At 38.0% G+C, this 19,416-nt stretch overlaps 2 protein-coding genes and 1 pseudogene across 3 annotated transcripts in view; 2 read left to right on the top strand and 1 right to left on the bottom strand.

The window, feature by feature from the left end:
* The first annotated feature begins 4,755 nt into the window (after positions 1-4,755).
* On the top strand, positions 4,756-11,597 carry LOC149047304 (schlafen family member 9-like; annotated as a pseudogene). The gene is made up of 3 exons (XR_016185930.1): positions 4,756-4,899; positions 9,655-10,344; positions 10,660-11,597. The product of XR_016185930.1 is annotated as a schlafen family member 9-like (transcript).
* An 844-nt stretch (positions 11,598-12,441) lies between these two features.
* Positions 12,442-19,416, bottom strand: part of LOC113683454 (skeletal aspartic acid-rich protein 1) — a 58,744-nt gene continuing 51,769 nt past the window's right edge. The window contains exon 5 of the mRNA XM_089205437.1: positions 12,442-12,625. Within this exon, the coding sequence (XP_089061563.1) occupies positions 12,613-12,625 (13 nt within the window). The 3' untranslated portion in view covers positions 12,442-12,612. The remainder of the gene's footprint in view (positions 12,626-19,416) is intronic.
* LOC113683601 (histamine H2 receptor) lies at positions 16,321-19,280 on the top strand. The gene has a single exon (XM_089205438.1). The coding sequence runs from the start codon at positions 17,526-17,528 to the stop codon at positions 18,432-18,434; it is 909 nt and encodes a 302-aa protein (XP_089061564.1). The 5' UTR covers positions 16,321-17,525; the 3' UTR covers positions 18,435-19,280.

The following is a 19,416-nucleotide window of genomic DNA, read 5'->3' as shown; positions in this document are numbered from 1 at the left end:
TGTTTAATAAAATACGGTTGTATCGCAAATAAGCGATAGAAAACAGGATAAATTCGGAAATATCTAAATTTGAACATATTTTCATGAACGTGGCATTTTTGTCCCTGTCCATCTATTTGCATGAAAGACATTTAGTAAAACGAATCGAGCTCAATACTTATCAATAGGAATGCAAATCAAACCTAGGCTGGTTTTAATGTCTTAACTGCTTTTTAAAGAGGACGATTTTCCGACATTGTTATGCTGTTGACATTGTTTTGAATGTTGGGGAGCGGTTAATGTCGGAAAATTCTCGCCACGGTATCTTTTTCAGAGCTCTGAATGACCATCCCCGTAGACTGAGATGGTGTTTGAATAGAATCCATGATGTTTCCTCGTATCTTTTTAACTGTCGCTCAAAGTCAGTTGTAAAAAATAATGAGCAAAAGTGTCTCTAGAGCATCTTTTTAAAACACTAAATTGACCTCGCCTGTAGAGTGAAATTTGTTTCCCTTTCTCTGAGCACGAGAAAACGAAAATTGGAAAGCGTTTGTTGCTTTGTCGGTTACCTTTTCCTGCGATACATTTCAAGGCACATTATTTATATTGAACTGAGCCATCTGTAGCCTTAAATGAGAAGGGTTTATCCGGTCTTAAAACTTAAAAGCAAATTAAATGACACATTTTAGACACTTCTTTTCCTCCTGAGACTTGAATGAGAATCTTAAAAAAGCTCGACACTAAATTGACATCTTTATACATAAGGAGTCCTCGGTAGATCTTGATGAAGAAGCACCATACGTGCAAGCTTAGAACTAGGCCTTATATAAGCTTTACATTTCGCAATAAACAGCTGAGAGGCTCTTTGGCCTCCTAGTTTATCTTGATGTAAATTGTTTTAATTGAAATTTAAATCCTTCTCGAATGAGAGCTCGAATGGAGAACACTGAAGCTCCATAAGACGAAAGAAAAATACTCCATACTGAGACTTGATTCATTTTTCAACAACATACGAGAGAAAATAACACTATATTGCTAAATACTGTTACTGAGACTTAGTCAAGAATTAAATTCAATACAGACAATAAATTTTTATTTAAAGGAAATTATCATTTTGTCATAAGTCTCACCTCACACATGCAACACATATTTAATTGTTGCGTGGAATCGAGTATTTTACTCACGATATATACTGTCTTTACGTGATGCACGGAAATGCTTCAATTTTATATTTGTAAAGAATATATATCATTCTCAAAGAATATTAAGATAAATGCGCTGCGTATTTCGTAGGATCGCGATTATCACGGTAAATATAATTTTTTGCTGAGGTCATCATGACACGAAACAGAAAAGAAACACGTATTTTTCTTGTGTGAAATCGCTAATATAATTCATTTCTAGAAGTGAACGAAAGCTGTTAATGTCGTTTGTAAATCGTAAAAGCAAAAATAAGCTCTACTCTTTGGAAACTTTTTTTTTTCCATCCTCAGACTCATTCAAGTAGAGGTCTGCAGGACTTGCCGCTGAATTGACAACTTTTCACAACAAGAGTCACACGTCTTCGATAAAGAAGAGTTCCCATGTAGCCTCTCAACAATAAGCTTTATATTTCATCATAAAGAGCTAAAAGAATCTCTTCATATTCAGCAACTAAGTTTATCATTTTAATTAAGATTTTAATCCTTCTTTACAAAAGCTCGTCTGGAGATCATCGAAATCGTTTAAAAAGAAAAAAAAATATCTTTATACCTCTGATCCAGTTTCCATCCTTCCACAAAGTACTACTACCTAAACGTAAAAAGGAAAATTAGCGAGACATTTATACAACGCAGAAAATCTTACAAGAACTAAAGGGGAACTTCGATAAGATTAGTCTTTTTAGTCAGTGCATCAGATTTTTTCATTCGAATACGGTTTGGGTTTTGCTTGGTAAGATTATGATTTATTGTCTACGCAAATGCACAAGCAATCTTGAAAATTCCAGATTGATTTTTTTTGATAATGTTCTTTCCTAGAGTTCTATTTCGACAAAGATGCAACGTTAATGGAAAGAAACATGATTTGTGATTTTTCTGTCCAGTTGATCATTTAACGTCTTACAAAGATGCAAACTGAAAATAATTTAAAGGTATATGTAGATAACTTATATACTCAGTTGAACCAAAAATAATTTGATTAAAAGCCTCTACTGATAATCTCGGCTTTCTTGAACTCGATACCAAAATCAATGTTATCTTTAACAATCTCACATCTTTAATTTACTAAAGCGGATGTTTATCCGGAGGGAAGAATACTAGGCCCGTAGAGGGGCACGAAAATACATTCTTTAGATCGACTGATCTTTGTTAGAAATATCGCCGTGGTATCAATCCTTCCAAGACTTAAATCCCCTAATTTTTCCGGCAACAAATCGATTGGCAGGTGTAATCAGTTAACTATGATTTTTAAGCCTACTCGTACTTTGTTCTTAACCCTCTAGACCTTTAGAGTGGTGAGCATCTAATTTCTCCTTACAATATCACCCCCAAAATCACATATAAGGGTCAAAAGAAAAAAGGAAATGATCAATAATAGAAGCTCTAGTTCAATAAATTATCCTTGCAGAACCTTAGGAAATGTATCGAGAACAGTTTATATAATAAGCTCAGTTATACACGCACTCTGATTGGTTCTCACTTATGATCTATTGTAGGACAGACGTATAGATGAAGTCATCATTAAAACTTTTCTTAATTCTTTATTATATAAAGCCAATAGATTCCAAGTTGCCGTGCGTCTGTTCAGTAATAGATCACAAAGCACGTCAAAATATGGTAAGAACATCAGAGACGCTCGGCTGCGCCTCGTGTGCCACTTTTTTGTTCGTACCACATTTTGACGTCATCTGTGATCTATTACTGAACAGACGCAAGGCAACTTGGAATCTATTTGTTAAATAGAAATTATGTCTACTGACGTCAGGGTGCAAAGGGTTAAGAGGCGTTATCAGTTCATTATTATTCTATTTGGCCTGCCAACTTCCCTTTCTTTTTTATTTCAGCGAAATACTGAATATGCGTCGATAAATGAGGGGTGATATAGAGAGTACACCAATTTACTACGTTTTCTTTTACCTTTGGGGTAACCCTAGCGCACAGATTACTCGATGTGTTACTGTGTAGCACGAGAACCTTAGGATTCTTATATGACCCATACTACTCACGAATTGGCTATTATTTGAATTTTGCGGGAGCAAAGTTTTTGTTTTCGAGATGACTACAAACTTGTCTCTGGACTTATTTTTATGATTTTCTGAGTAAGCTACGGTGGATGATTCGTAAATGGATATTTCGAGTGAGTTCGAATAAAAAGGTTGAAGAGTCTTATTTTATTTTTAGCTTCTCGTGGACCGAAAATGTGTCAAACTGGGACAAAATTTCTCGACGCAACCGACCTCCAAGTGGCTTATTGTTGTTTCGTTAAAGTATAGCGTCCTGCAAACGTTGAAAGAGATTCGGTATATCATTATCATTAAAAGGTTGCGTTATCGTCTCTTTGTAGGTATCATCGGTAGAGATGCTGTCCTATGAATCGGTGATCTCGATTGTTTAAGACCCGAGATCTAAACAGTGGCTCGGATGGAAGAACAGGCATTAAAACAAAAGTGAACTTCAGAGAAAGATGCTTTCTGTTTCGTCACGAGCGTGGGATAAAGGAAGAATTCTGAGGTCCCATGGGGAATCGAACCTCAGACCATCGGATTCCGCGCTCCGATGCTCTACCACTGAGCCACAGAGACCCTACGGTGAGCGAGAAGTTCATATGACAAAGCGAACTTTGTAAAATATCTCGTCGGCATGACTGTTCTCATCGGTGAGATGTTATTCATGACTCGATTTTGACATGGGAACTCCGTAAGGGGCCCCTAACTCCTACCAATAAAGAAATTTCTCATATACGAAGGCAAAATCTCCCCTTGAAAACCAAGTTCACTCTCACCCCTTAACAATTTCTTCCAATTAAGCCTCTGTTATGCCAGTGTAACCTCCAAGAATCCACATTATTGAGATATTCACAAATAACTGATACTAAAGACTATTTATACGTTTTATTAAATTCAATTTGCAGCTAGTGTTAGGAGTCCAGTTTATATTTGACTTGAAAGCTAATTACTATTCTTTTCCAAAAACCGCAATATTTCAGTGACACATGTACACGTAGCAACAAACCTTCAACTAGGTAAAATAAGCTGATAAAAACATTTTATCTTCAAAGATATCAAATAGATTTGCAACATTCTTACAGTTGAGAACTACCTTGTATTGATGCCTACTCTTCGTAAACAAGATCCCCGTCACTATTCACTCATTTATTTACTTGAAAAGTGTTTCTGAACAGCTAAAATCCCGCCTCCCTCATTTAATTATTAACAGCACTAAAATGACAACCTATTTCGAGGTAGTTATCTGAAAAGTACTAGCGCAGATTTCTTACACTACTGTTTCCTCTAGACTTAGCACAAATGTCGATCTCAATGTTCCTTTGAATGTCTTTTGAAACTTTTAAAAACACCAATGATACAACTTTTGACACAATGTTCCATCCATTAATAATTTAGTTAGACAATAAATTCAATCTTCCTTGCGTCGTATAATGACAAGTTTTACCATGGCACGTGTTACTGCACTGTAAATGAAAGAATCTAGTTGGCGTTTATATAGAGGCCTGTATACATCTACGAGTACTATGTCAGGTCTTTCCAGACCACTGCACTTATGAACCGTGCTGATCACAATGTGTTCAGAATCGTTGTCTGTTGCAGACCTCCAAGAAAAATCATTCAACTTCTCAGAGAGCATGTCTTTGGAAGGGATTTCATCTTCCTTCAAAAACATATCTCTCTCACTGTACTCCTCTTTCAAAAGCTTGCACAACGTGGTATGGAGAACATCCAGTTTGGTTGTTTCGCTCCTTGAATAAGATAATTTCCTGTAATAGTGTAGTTTGATCGTCCGGGTGAGTGTAGTCCTGAGAAGGACTGTTGTCGGTAGTGGTGACTGACGTTTCGACAACCTGAGCGGAAGTCATCATCAGAGTCAAGTGAAAGGTTGTTGTCAGTCGAATGTACTTAGTCCGGTTTGTGTACACTGATTGGTCAGTTTTGCCGTGATGTTATTGGCTGTAAGACTCAAGTGGCGTAGGTCAGTCGTGATTGGTCGGTTTGGATCCGTTAGTGAAGTTAGGTCGTTCTGTTCGGTTCGTTTGTAATGTTAATGTCGTGGATGAGTCGTTTGTATGGTGCCGGTAGTGGTTGACACCTGTTGAGGGGAGTCTGTTCCAAGTTAGTAAACCAGCTTTCCAAGGTCAGTCGTTGAAAGCAGTTGGTGCTGTAGGTTAGGCATTGCGCAGAGTCCCAGTCAATAGTGGGGTTCGTAAGTCAGTGATGTTCAGCAATGTGATGGTTGACATCGCCTTTCCTCGTCGCTCGTTTGTATTCAGTCAGTCTAGTTGCGAGGTTTCTGCCAGTCTCACCGATGTAGGAGGCGTGGCAGTCGGAGCAATTGATCTTATATAAGATATAAGATCAATTGATATAAGAGAATTATAATATTTATAAGAATTTATTCAAACCGTGCATTCGGTCAAAACAACCGCGTACGATCAAAACAATAATATGCAATGATATCTTAACATCTTTAAGGCGCAAAAAAGTTCAAAGTTCGGCTAAACAGTTCAAGTAATTGTTTAGTCTGTGTCCGAATCACTTTCGATGAAATGGAATCGTTTCCGAGGTTTAACCATGTTTGTTTTTAATTTCGGCGTTAGATCACTCGAGCAAAGTGTTAAGCTGGGTCGGCTCGTAATTTTCGATTTCCTTGGCAATTTCCTTCTCTAAACACCACCTTTTTTTCCAAACCGACAACCAAAAAGCAGCGCTTTTTACAGTGTTTTCGTTGTTTGAGCTGTTTTTCAGCTGCGGTGGCGAAAGAAAACCTACTGAAGTGCCGCTCTCGCTAAGAGCGGCCTCTCGACTTCCCGTCGGAAAAAAGTTTTCTTTTATTTTTTGTCCATGAAAAGGGTTTAGGACACATGTTTCAAAAATAGTTTAGTTGTTCTCCAATTCTCTTTTTTGCGTCGCCACAAGCCAAAAATGATTTTTGGCCAGACCGCCCATGTGGACAGCGATCAAAAGTGTAAATTTCAAAGATTCTGTCCAGCGCGCGGTGACTGCAACAATGTAGCTCACGGAATTCTATCTTGCTACAAGTTACAAAATGTATTCACGTAGTTCACAGACAAAATATGGAAACTTCAGCTGAAATATTTTTCATACCAGCGTGATCAGAGGAGACCCTTCTCTTCGACCTTAATTTGCGTATCAAAAATTCACTACTTTGTACGAAAGAATTCTTAAAATGCAGGTGTTAATCGGGCTGAAAAAGCATATCAGTGCATAGTTTATACACCGATGAGGTCACGGATTGCCTCAAACCCGCGGGTATATCTCTAGCTTCCATCCACCAACATCTAAAAAACAACGCAAATCCATGTGTTTGCTCAATTGCGCTCGTGTCAAAGACATTTGCATGATTCTGAAAATTGGCCAAGATCTCCTTTTGACCGTTCAAACTTCGTTCGTTTATCTTCTACGTTGAGGATTTTAGGTTTTCATAGCAACTGAATGGATAATAGATGCTGAGTTGTCTTAAAACGTTGCGTAAACACGATCGGTCGTAACGCTTGCGCGGTTGCGTGACTCACAAAGTAAACAAAGGTGATCGGAAGGCGCCTTCTCGGTAATTTACGTTGAAATGTCAGGCCATGAAGTACGCACAGTATGGAGAAGATCAAAATTAAAGAATAAAATTTGGCACTCAGGTCATAACAGACATATCGCGTCGCTTAAAAGGACACAAAAACAAGTTAAAATATGTTACAGTTTTATATTTACAACAATTCTTGCAGTTTCTCCCGAGATTTAGTACACGGAATCCGATGAACTAACCCTCCTATCTGCAAATTGGTTTCTGTCATACGCTCTTATGGACCACAACGGTTTTGAGCGAAAAACTCGACATTTCCCTGCGACCATCAAAATCAATTGGACAAATCCGGCTTGATCTATTGCGTGACGTGATTGTGCAAACTCTCCTCTTTGTCATACGACCTGTTTCGCGGGTTCTACAAGTTGGAACCAAAATTAGTTAATGTAACGAATTAGAATCGACAATTATTAAATGGACTGAAGAATTTTACATTTTGAGGGGAATGTTTACTTGATTCATGGAAAGCAAAGATTGGAGTGGCTTTGGGTATTTCTGCCTTGATTTCTCTCCTGGAATGCCGGGACGACGAATCGAGTCATTTGAAGTACTACCAGCTATCCAGCGAAATCCTCGAGTACAAGTTAATTTTGTTTCGTTCCAGTCATTTTGACCACGATATGGGAAAAATGTAACAGTTATTGCTATGTTCTAAACATCCGAACACTTTAGGAAACATTGGAAATGCGGTGAAAGTACTTGTTGCTCACCGACGCTAACACGACGGGGTCAAGAAAACAAACATTTTTCTTCTCTTATTTACTTTTACGACTTTTCCTCTCGTTTTATGCGTCCGTCACCTAAAATGTTTATAGCCATGCCGGCTAAAAGCCAGGGTTCAAACCCTAGCTGTAGGCTACTGAGTTTATTTTTCCTTTCCTTCTCCTTCTTCAAGAAACTCATTTTACTTTTCACTTTTCTTTCTCCACCCAGGAGTGTAAATTGGTATTGGAAAACTATGAAGCCGGGAAACTTGACAAATTGTCGTGTGCAACCAGCTATTGACTAACATTCTATTCAGGATGAGTAACCACGAATACTTCTACACTTAGCGAAGCATGAACCAGGACTAGCTCAACAACAGCAAGTTATATGATCATGAGCTACTCGGGTTTGTTAGAGTTCTTCTCAATCTAAGTCACCTCAAGAACATAGGTCAGTTAGTTCAACATGACTTATTCATTTAAAGCATTTCCCATTCTAAACGAAAACCTTTTACCGATAGGTCGGATACAAAAAATTGGAAATATTGGGCAGATTTACATGGAGTTTTGATGCTGATGCGACCTGTTTTACAACTTTCTTCATCCGACAACGGGTGCGGTATGCAGTATCATTCATTGTCTGTTCACAGCATCAACCAATCGCTTCGCAATCGTCCGATTTTGTTATAACTCGTACGATTACAGACCGAATTGGACTCCACTCGGCCTTGTTACCATTACTAATTGAAGATGTCAGCGATATCACATTCACGAAGCACTAATTTCTGTAACCATTTCAAGAAATAAATTTTTATTGGTAAAAGCTATGAAATAAAGTTTAATTTGGTTCAGCTGGATTTAAGCTTTCTGGAGATGGATAAAAAAGTTATTGAATTTTTCTGTGTGTGGCTTGTTAAGACTCGTTATTAACCAAATATGAGATCAGAGATCATGTTTTGGTAGTTTTAAATAAGCCAGGCATTTGTCCGAACACTGCCCCAAGAAAGAACATTGGCAAAAGATAAATCTATCTAGAGTTATCAAGATTTGCATATGCAAATCCATAGACGGTAAACTACTATTTCATTAAGCAAGAAACCTTTACCATATTCGATTGAAAACATCCAGTGCACAGACTGGAAGTATATGGATACACCAGGAAAAAGTTCCCCATTTTCTCTGCGTCTCAAAGAATTCCTAAATAGTTTGCTTTGTTGCTTTTCAGAAAATACTTTGCTATCTTCTCATCTACTCGGTTTACATATCAAATCAAAATATCACATATTTTCTCTCCCGTTAAACGATTCTAGTGATCCTCAGACGAACTCTTATGAAGAGGGATTAAAATCTTAATGTAAAATGACACACATCAAGACAAACTGAGAAGCTGAATGTAGAGATCCCTCCGCTCTCTATCGCGTACTATAAGGCTTATTGTATAGGGAGTGCTCTTCTTTATCAAAGGTGTTTGACAGTTACTTTGAAAATTTGTCAATTCAGCCTTAAGTCTCACAGACGTATGGAAAGAATTTTATCAGTATCAGTGTCTGAATAACTGCGCACCTACCCCTCCCTTAACTCAACATTAATCCTAAGCTGTAATCAGGTGGCCGTTGTTGGGGTACGATAAGAAGAACAATATTAGGTCGAAATAAACTTTTGGCCATACATGTACACAACATAGATCTCTGCCTTATCTTAAGAAAAGCAAGATTATTTGAGGCAAATAAACATATTCTCTGCAACTGGCTGGCGTCTGAATACCTGGTTAAAAAAAGGAAAAGAAAAGGCGTGGTTGAGCGAGCTGTTCCATAGGACACAGGAAAAGTATTCCATCCCTAATATTTTGTTTTCTTACCTTGATATGAAAGATGGTGTTTGAACCAAACTGACAATCCCCTTCCTGCGATCCATGGAAGCCACTGCACGTACGTATACAACAATATTTATTGCTTCTATGTCTCTCGGTTAACATAATCCTGTGCGCAATTCGCCACGGGCAAGAAGAATTGCAACACGTGGACTCTTATGGACTAGGGAATATTTTCATCACGAGTATTTTTCTGATATGTTCTCTTTGTCTAAAGGTCTCTTATCTCAGTTTTTCGATATTTTAATTCCAGTTGATGAGAAGTTCCCATTTCATCGAGAGGTGTAGAGTCTAGCTTTCCATTACTGGCACGGGAACCCTAAGCAGCATTCAGAAAGTTTGTTGCAGGGGCCGTAATCAGGGTTTTCTGGCCGTATCACGTTCTTGGCTTCGCGATACTGGAGGTACTGCAATCGATAGCGTCATCTGTGACGTTCTTCTTGTCAGCAGAAACATCGGAGGACTTCACCTGTACAGTCTCTGCGAGGTAGCAGATGAGAATTCTCTGGAATATAGTAAAAAGGCTGCACAGTCCATAAAGAACATCTTTCCGAAAATGGTGCCAGGGGCCAAAAGTTTTATCTGTCATAAAATGTGCTACCATGTCGCGCAGGTGGAGAAGTGGTACGCCCATTACTTGACGATCGCTACTTGACGATCGCTACCCGAAGTCTTATGATCTCCATACTCCCCGAGCAAAACTTAATGAAATACTCAAAGCCATGGTGATAACTGTTGCTGCTGTGCCCTCTACTCTGTTCAGCAAGTTGGGAGTAACCATTTTTAATCTCCTTACCAAGGAACAGTTCCAGTCGGTTCATCAGCTGACTAAGATAAAGAAAGAGTTATGGATAAAGGGAGTCGCTGGGACGGGAAAGACCCTTGTGGCAATGGAATTCATGAAAAAGCTTAAACGCCGTGATAAACTACAAAAGGATGAAATCCTTTATGTTTGTGGAAACGAGGGCATAGCAAACCAAGTACGGTAAGAATTGCCCATGACAACACCAACACTTCAGGACTAGCCTGCTTTAAAAATAATGGGTGTTAAAAATTGCCGGTTTAAACGCCTACGTCTTTAAGACCACATCAAATTTAGCAGGAAATTTAAAGTACATTTACCCGCCATAAGCAGTGTCGGTGTATGCAACTATTTTAAATTAACCTTTTCTATTGTTATCAACCAAGAATCGAAATGGAAAAATCTGAAACAAGCTTAGATGATCGATATCATTTCTTACTAATAATGTGAAATTTCAGTTTGCAAAGTGATGTAATTAAATTTTGGTTAACTCTCTAGGAAAATTGAGGGGCTGTGCAATGCCATTTGTCCTGTAACCTTCATTAGATGTGAGTTTCCACAAACCAAGCATGTCATACTTGATGAAGTTCACAACTTCGAGCAGCCCTCTGGCACAATTTCCTGGTATGAGAAGGCGAAGCGTCTGGTGCGACAGCACGATCCTGACAGACCAGGGCACTTATGGTGTTTTATTGATATCTGCCAAAAAAGTCACGATTTTCCTTCCGGTATTCCTGATAAAAGCCAACAACAACCGCACTTTAGGTTAAAGAAAGTTATTCGTAACTCAACGAAGATATTCAAACATGCTAGAAAATATCTTGTCGATGATGATTCGAAAGACAAAGTTGAGATAGGGCACGATATCCAATATCTTATTCAAGGAGCGAAACAACCGAACTGGATGTTCTCCAAACTACGTTATGCCAGCTTTTGAAAGACAGGTACAGTGAGAGAGATATCGCTGTATTGTTTTTGAAGAATGATAAAATTCCTTCTGAGGACGAGCTTCCTGCGAAGTTAAATGGTTTATCTTGGAGGCCTGCAAAGGACAATGATTCTGAAAACATCGTCATCAGCACGGTTCTTAAGTATAGCGGTCTGGAGAGACCTGTCGTTGTACTCGTGAATGTACACAGGCCTCTATGTAGACGCCAAACAGATTCTTTCATTTACGGTGCAGTGACACGTGCTATGGTGAAACTCGTCGTTATACGATGCAAGGAAGGTTGAATTTATCGTCTTACTAAATTATTAATGGATTGAACATTGTGTCAAAAGTTGTATCATTGGTGTTTTGACATTCAGAGGAACATTGAGATTGTCACTGAAATATTGTAGTTTTTGGAAAAGAATAGTTATTAGCTTTCTCGTCAAATATAACCCGGACCCCTAACACCAGCTGCAAAATGAATTTAATAAAATATATAAATGGTCTTTAGTATCAGTTATTTATGAATATCTCTATAATGTGGATTCTCGGAGGTAACACTGACATAACAGAGGCTTAATTGAAGAAAATTGTCAAGGGGTGGGAGTGTACTTGGTTTTCGAGGGAAGATTTTGCGCATGAAGATAAAAAGAAATTAGCTAATGAGATGGGTATGTTTTTCACTAAGAAAATCGCCGATATTCGTTTAGACCTTGATAATCACGATAAACAACAAGCTTCCACAGACCGCGTTTCTAATGGCATCAAAACTGATTCTCTACTCTTCAAGTTAAGTTCTGTCTCAAGAAGTGCACGACCTGGTTCGAACATCCAGTGAGAAGTCTTGTGGCTTAGATCCAATTCCCACGAAGCTATTGTTGGACTGTTTAGATGTTCTCCTTCCAATCATCAGTAAGATGATCAATTACTCCCTAGAAAACGGTGATTTCCCTCTGCACGGAAAAATGCTTTGGTTCTGCCTTTGTTCAAGAAAGATGGTTTGGAACCTATATATAAAAATTATAGGCCTGTCAGTAATTTACAGTTTGTGTCCAAACTTGCTGAAAGTGCAGTTGCTAAACAACTCCATCATCACATGGTAGCGAATGATTTATTTCCAGTGTTACAGTCTTCGTACAGAAAGTTTCACAGTACTGAAACCGCACTCTTGAAAGTGAAAATAAAATTCTGTTAAATATGAATAAACAGCATGTCACACTGCTTGTTTTGTTAGACTTGTGTGCGGCATTGGAAACCATTGACCATTGTATTTTACTCGAAAGACTTAAATCTGGGTTTGGGATTCGTGGTGCAGCACTGTCATGGTTTGCATCTTATCTAAATCAAAATCGAGTTATGAGTAACATCTCACCAATGAGAATCGTTATGAAGACGAGACAAGGTAAATTATGATCTTTTACAAAGTTCAGCTTTGTTTTAATACCTGTTCTCCCATCCGAGCCACTGTTTAGATCTCGGGTCATAAACAATCGAGACCACCGATTCGTATGACAACACTTCTACCGATGATACCTACAAAGAGAGGATAACGCAACCTTTTAATGATGATGTACTGAATCTCTTTCAATGTTTGCAGGACGCTGTACTTTGACGAAACAACAATAGGCCACTCAGAGATCAGTTGCGTCGAGAAATTTTGTACCAGCTTTGACACATTTTCGGTCAATGAGAAGCTGGAAATAAAAGAAGACTCCTCAACCTTTGTATTAGAACTCACTCGAAATATCCATCTACGAATCGTCCACCGTGTAGTAATTCTTCACATAACTACTTTAATAAGAAAATTCATAAATGTATGGTTTCCTTTTTTTTGGTCGCATTAAGTTCAGTAGCTTACTCCGAAAATTAGGAAAACAAGTCCAGAGACAAGTTTATAGTCATCTCGAAAACAAAAACTTTGCTCCTGCAAAACTCAAATGATAGCCAATTCGTGAGTAGTATGGGTCATATAAGAATCCTAAGGTTCTCCTGCGTAACACATCGAGTAACCTGTGCACTATGGTTGCCCCCGTAGTAAATTGGCATACCCTTTGTATCACCCCTCATTTACCGACGCATATTCAATCTTTTCGCTGAAATAAAAAAGAAAGGCAAATTGGCAGGCCAAATAGAATAATGAACTGATAACGACGTTATAGTAACAAGTTGCAGCGTCTATTAACCCTTTACTCCCTAACATCAGTTAACATATTCTCCATACTGTTCTCAATAATTTCCCTATGGTGCTGCTAAGGAGAATTTGTGTAACAATCTAGAGCTTCTATCATTGGTGATCATTTCCTTTATTCTTGTAACCTTAATATGTGATTTTGGGGCTGATATTGTAAGGAGAAATTACATGCTAATCACTCTTAGGGTTAAAAGAGTTAAGAAAAAAGTACGAGTAGCCTTAAAAATCATAGTTAACTGTTTAAAATAGTCGATCAATTTGCTGAAAAATTAAGGGATTTCAGTCGTGGAAGAATTTATACCCCGGTGATATTTCTAACAAAGATCACTCGATATAAAGAATATATTTTCGTGCCCCTCTACGGGCTTAAGTATTCTTCCCTACGGATAGACATTTGCTTCAATAAATTAAAGATGATAGAGATTGTTAAAGATCACATTGATTTTGGTATCAATTTCAAGAAAGCCGAGATTATCAGCAGAAGCTTTTAATCGAATTATATTTGATTCAACTGAGTATAAGCTCTCCATATATACCTTGAAATGTCTTTCAGTTTGCGACTCTCTAAGACGTTAGACGATCAACTGGACAGAAAAGTAACAAATCATATTTAGTGGTGCACAGATTAATTAATTAATTCGTTCCATTAACGCTGTGTCTTTGTCGAAACACAGCTCCAGGAAAGAATATTATCAAAAAAATAAATCTAAAGCTTTCAAGATTGCTTGTGCATTTGCATAGACAGTAAATCATAATCTTATCGGGCAAAATCCAAACCAGATACGAGAGAAAATACATCTGCTGCACTGACTAAAAGACTAATCTGTAGGCAAGTTATCGAAGCTTCTCTTCAGTTCTTGTAAGATTTGCTGCGTTGCATAAATGCCTCGCTAATTTTCCTTTTTACGTTTAGGAAGTAGTACTTTGTGGAAAGATGGAAATTGAATCACAGGTGTAAAGATTTTCATTTTTTTTTAAACGATTTCGTTGATCTCGAGACGAGCTTTTGTAAAGGATTTCAATCTTAATTAAAATGATTCACATCAATACAAACGTAGTTGCTGAATATAAAGAGATTCTCCTAGCTCTTTATCGTGAAATATAAAGCTTATTGTTGAGAAGCTACACGGGGACTCTTCCTTCTCAAAGAGGTGTGACTCTTGTTGTGAAAAGTTGTCAATTCAGCGGCAAGTCCTGCAGATATCTATTTGAATGAGTCTCAGGATGGAAAAAAAACTTTCCAAAGGGTGGAGCTTATTTTTACTTTCACATTTTACAAACGGATTAACCCCTTTTGTTCACTTCTAGAAATGAATAATATATTAGCGATTTCACACAAGAAAAATATGTATTTCTTTTCTATTTCGTGTCATGATGACCTCAGCAAAAAATTATATTTACCGTGATAATCGCAATCCTACAAAATACGCAGCGCATTTATCCTAATAAAATCTTTGAGAATGATATATATTCTTTACAAATATAAAATTGAAGCATTTCCGTGCGTCACGTAAAGACAGTATTTATCGTGAGTAAACTACTCGATCCCATGCAACAATTAAATATATGTTGCATATGAAGGTGAGACTAATCACAAAATGGAAATTTCGTTTAAATAAAAATGTTTTTTCCGAACTGAATTTAATTCTTGACTAAGTCTCAGTAACACTGTATAGCAATATAGTGTTATTTTCTCTCGTATCTAGTCGAAAGATGAATCAAGTCTCAGTATTGAGTATTTTTCTTTCGTTTTATGGAGCTTCAGTGCTCTCCATTCGAGCTCTCATACGAGAAGGATTTAAATTTCAATTAAAACAATTTACATCAAAATAAACTAGGGGGCCAAAGAGCCTCTTAGCTGTTTATTACGAAATGTAAAGCTTGTATAAGGCTTAGTTCTGAGCTTTCACGTATGGTGCTTCTTCATCAAGATCTACCGAGGACTCCTTGTGTATTCTCATTCAAGTCTCAGGAGGAAAGGATGTGTCTAAAATGTGTCATTTAATTTGCTTTTAAGTTTTATGACCGGATAAACCCTTCTCATTTAAGACTACAGATGGCTCAGTTCAATATAAAGAATGTGCCTTGAAATGTATCGCAGGAAAAGGTAACCGACAAAGCAACAAACGCTTTCTAATTTTCGTTTTCTCGTGCTTAGAGACGGAGTCAAATTTCACTCTACAGGCGAAGTCAATTTAGTGTTCAAAAAAGATGCTCAAAGCCAGCGTAGGTTTAATTTGCATCTCTATTGATAAGCATTGAGCTCGATTTGTTTTACGAAATGTCTTTCGTGCAAATAGATGGACAAGCACAAAAATGCCATGTTCATGAAAATACAGTTAAATTTGAATCTCTCCGAGTTTATCCTATTTTCTGTCGCTTATTTACGATACAATCGTATTTTATCATTCCCAATGGCGGTATTGATGTCTAAGTGTACATTGCCTCTGGTGTTTTGTGCTATTTTGGGCAAACATAATTGTGGACAGGAGGTTGGCATTTCCTAATGAAGAAAAAAAATCCGAAAGCCTGGTTCACGGAAACAGTTTCAAGAAAATTCATTGCAACAAAAAGTGTAAAGAAAACTTAACGTGATCCAAAACAAATCATCTCGAACGTGGAAACATCCAGGTGTGCCTCATGATGCACGAGCAAAGCGAGGTGTCCAGTGGAGGTTAGGGTTATAATTAACAATTGGTTCATACGTCAGCGTGCATCGAGATATGAAGCACGCGGGAAGTTTGGAGAAGACGAAAGATGCGTAAGAGTTGCTCGAGGCTACGCCTCGAGCAACTCTAGCTTCTTGAGTGCTACCAAAACTTCCCAAGTGCTTCATATCTCGATGAACGCACAGCTGACGCATGAACCAATTGTTTTATACGAAAATTTTTTCCCCAAGGGATTTGTTTGATGACGTCATGAGCGTGCACAATAGGAATATGAAGCACGTTTGCGCAATTGAATTTGATTAGACAAATTTACTAGCTATGTTATATATTGAATTGACAAGTACTATTCGACGAAACAAACATCACTTCGAATATAAACAAATTTTACGGGTTCTTGAAACACCTGCTCTAGAGGCTTGAGCTACAGTTCATGCAATAAACAACTCATTCAAAGATTCCGTAGACAATGAGTCTACCCCAACTTCAGCGTTATTTGACTTTAAAAGTTCGCGACATGCGGGAACAGCTGAACAATGAAGGGTTTGTTGAGCAGAAGATAAATTACACCGCGAGAGCGGAATATCTTCTCGAAATGCTTTTGGACACGATTCGACCGAGTAGGCGCCACTTAGCACGCTACGACGGAGTTTATTTCATGTCTTTATTGTTATAAAATATAGCTGTGATCGAACATGTTATTTGCCGAATTTACGTTCAAGGAGCTAAAATCCTGGAACGAGAAAAGCATGCTTTGCACCTCGACAATAAAAATAGCCAAAAATAACGTTTCAGAATATTCCGTGTGGCAAAAGCAAGGACTATAGTCTTTTAGACTATAAAATTAAAATTGTAATTAGAAATTACATCATTTCAGTCAGATTTTTATTTTGCTCGACAAATCTTGCGTGCATGTTGCCTTTTCTGAGTAACACGCAAGCTTCAAACTATGTTGTGGTTCGCAAAAAGTTTTGATTGATCATTATGTTTTTTTTACCTGTCAATTGAACCAGTAAAATGGTTTTTCAATTACCGCGAAAAAGGAAACTAAGCTATTTATATTTATCCCCTTGTGTTGGTTGGACATAACTCGCATTTTGGTAGAGGTTATCGGTCATTAATCGTAGATAAAGCAGGCCAGCCCAACTGAGTTTCCAATTCAAGGACAAAGACACTTTAGTGTGACTCCACTAATGCAAGCCTTTGTTTTCCCATAGAAGAATTCCGATTGGTAGAATTAGAACCGTGCAGAGCTTAAAAGGGGATTCCGAGTCATCGATAGAGCTCTTCACGGCTGTGAGCTCCGTTCAACAGACTCACCACGGATGTCGAATATTGAACGAAAAACATCTGGTTAGAATTGTGTGTTTAAAAGTGAGAGTACAAAGAAAAACGAGACAATACAAGGCGCGCAGGACATCGTGAAATTCTGAATTTGAACGAAGAAACAAGTTATTGAATTGCTTTAGGGGGAACCCCACCACGACTTGGCTTTCACAAGCTAATTGAAATTTGCGATCGCATCGGGACGTACTGTAGCCAACGCGGACCTTTGAATCGATTATCCGTGTAAAAAATGGCTAATCAAACAGAATCGACGACAAAACCGCTCAGCGAAGCAATACCTTTGGGTATCCTTGGCGTTTTAATTACGTTGGAAAATCTCCTGGTTTGCTTTCTGGTGTATCGCTTCCGCAAATTGCAAACTTTCACAAACGGTTTTATAGTGTCTTTAGCCCTTTCAGATATCCTCTTTGGTGTTGTGTTAATTCCAGTGAACATAGCGGACCAATCCAACCCTGCCAATGGATATCTGGTGTCGCTTATTCTTTTCGCGAACATTACCAATTTGTTTGCGGTAACGCTGGACCGCTATTTGGCCGTTATGAACTCGCTGCGATATTCTTACACGATGACTAGACATTTTGTCAAAATCTTGCTCACGGCCTGGATTTTACCCATTCCACTGAGCCTTCTACCGTTGATCTGGGACAACGAGAAAGGTACAACTGCAGAAAAAGTCTATCTGTTCTTCATTGTAAGCGGTGTTGTAGTTCCTTACATTTTCATCCTGTTCGCCTACATCAAGATCTTCCGTGAAGTCGCGCGACAGGTAAAGAACCTTGCAAAACTTGCAACTTACGATAATCAACAACAGACTGCTCGCGAAGGTAAACGAGTCACTGGCGAGGGGCGCGTCGCTAGAGTTTTCGCTATGATAGCAGGTATCTTCGTTATAAGCTGGATGCCTGTGTTCTTCATGACCGCCGCGGATGCTTTACAAAGAGACGATATCATTCCACCTGTACTCGGGACAGTTTCGTGGTACACCATGACAGCAGGGTCGCTGTTGAACGCCGCGGTGTATGCGTTTTTCAAGCGCGACTTCAGGAACGCGTTTCTGCGTCTTTTCCGATGCCGCACGGTTTCTTTCGGTCGACATGGTTCTGAGGAGGCTTTCACTAAAGGCACATCACTGAATTGAACGAAATATTGGCGGTTTTGTTTTTAAATTTCTAATCGTCCTGCTGTTTTTTTCCTTTCGAATTTGATATGTTACTAAGACTTGATATCAACATTTCGTTTGGTTTTTTCGATCCAGGGTGTTGTACTGCGCTCACGCGGCATAAATCTTCAAAAAGTCTTGTTTTTTTCTTTCCAGAAAAGAAAAATATTGAAGTATTTTGTGTTACAGTTTTATTATCATTAAGCTTTTTTGAAAGGAATTTAAAACTCAATATGAATTGTGATTTACTTTGAAATCATTCGTGTTTTAGATAATCAGAAGCAAAACACAGCTACCAGCCTACATATTAGCACGATTTCTCTAAAAAAAGAAATACAATTACGAAATCCAAGATAGTTTTTTATTTTTGTAAAGAGTATTTAAAAAGCCTGTTAAATAGCCTTTGAACTGACATTTTGGTAAAAATTCGCTAGAATATTAAAATCTGTAATGTCAACTGTAGCTAAGCTACAAAAGAACCGCCGACTTAAAAGCTTGCTTTTTAATACAAAAATCAATACAGCATGTTCATGAAATAAACTGAGTTGGAGAAAGATGGCATTGTGTATTCTGGCAAACAAACAAAAGTAAATTATTTGCTCATATACGGCGAGACAATGCTTTGGAATCAGTACGGTTGACTTTAATAAATGATTAGCAAGGATTTGCCATGATTGCGAGATTAACTGGGATTTTTCAGCTCTCTATGCAAAGGAGGCCTCAATTGCTTAATTATCTCTATACACTGAAATGTTAACGTGATTAAATTTGGGGAAATTTTTTTGTGTAAAAGATGTCAGAAAATGAAAATTATGTATTGTCTTCATGTCAGGTTCGCTGTATGACTTCTTTCCGCCAAAAGCGAATAATTTTAAAGAGAGTGCTACTTGAGATGCAGCTGAAAAGCCGTTGACTGGATCCATATTTCACTTCACAATTTCTTTGGGAAATGAATTTAACC

This window comes from Pocillopora damicornis, chromosome 4 (assembly GCF_964200805.1).
Source record: "Pocillopora damicornis chromosome 4, jaPocDami1.2, whole genome shotgun sequence".
In the NCBI taxonomy this organism is placed as follows: Eukaryota; Metazoa; Cnidaria; class Anthozoa; order Scleractinia; family Pocilloporidae; genus Pocillopora; species Pocillopora damicornis.
This window is presented reverse-complemented; position numbering and strand designations above follow the sequence as displayed.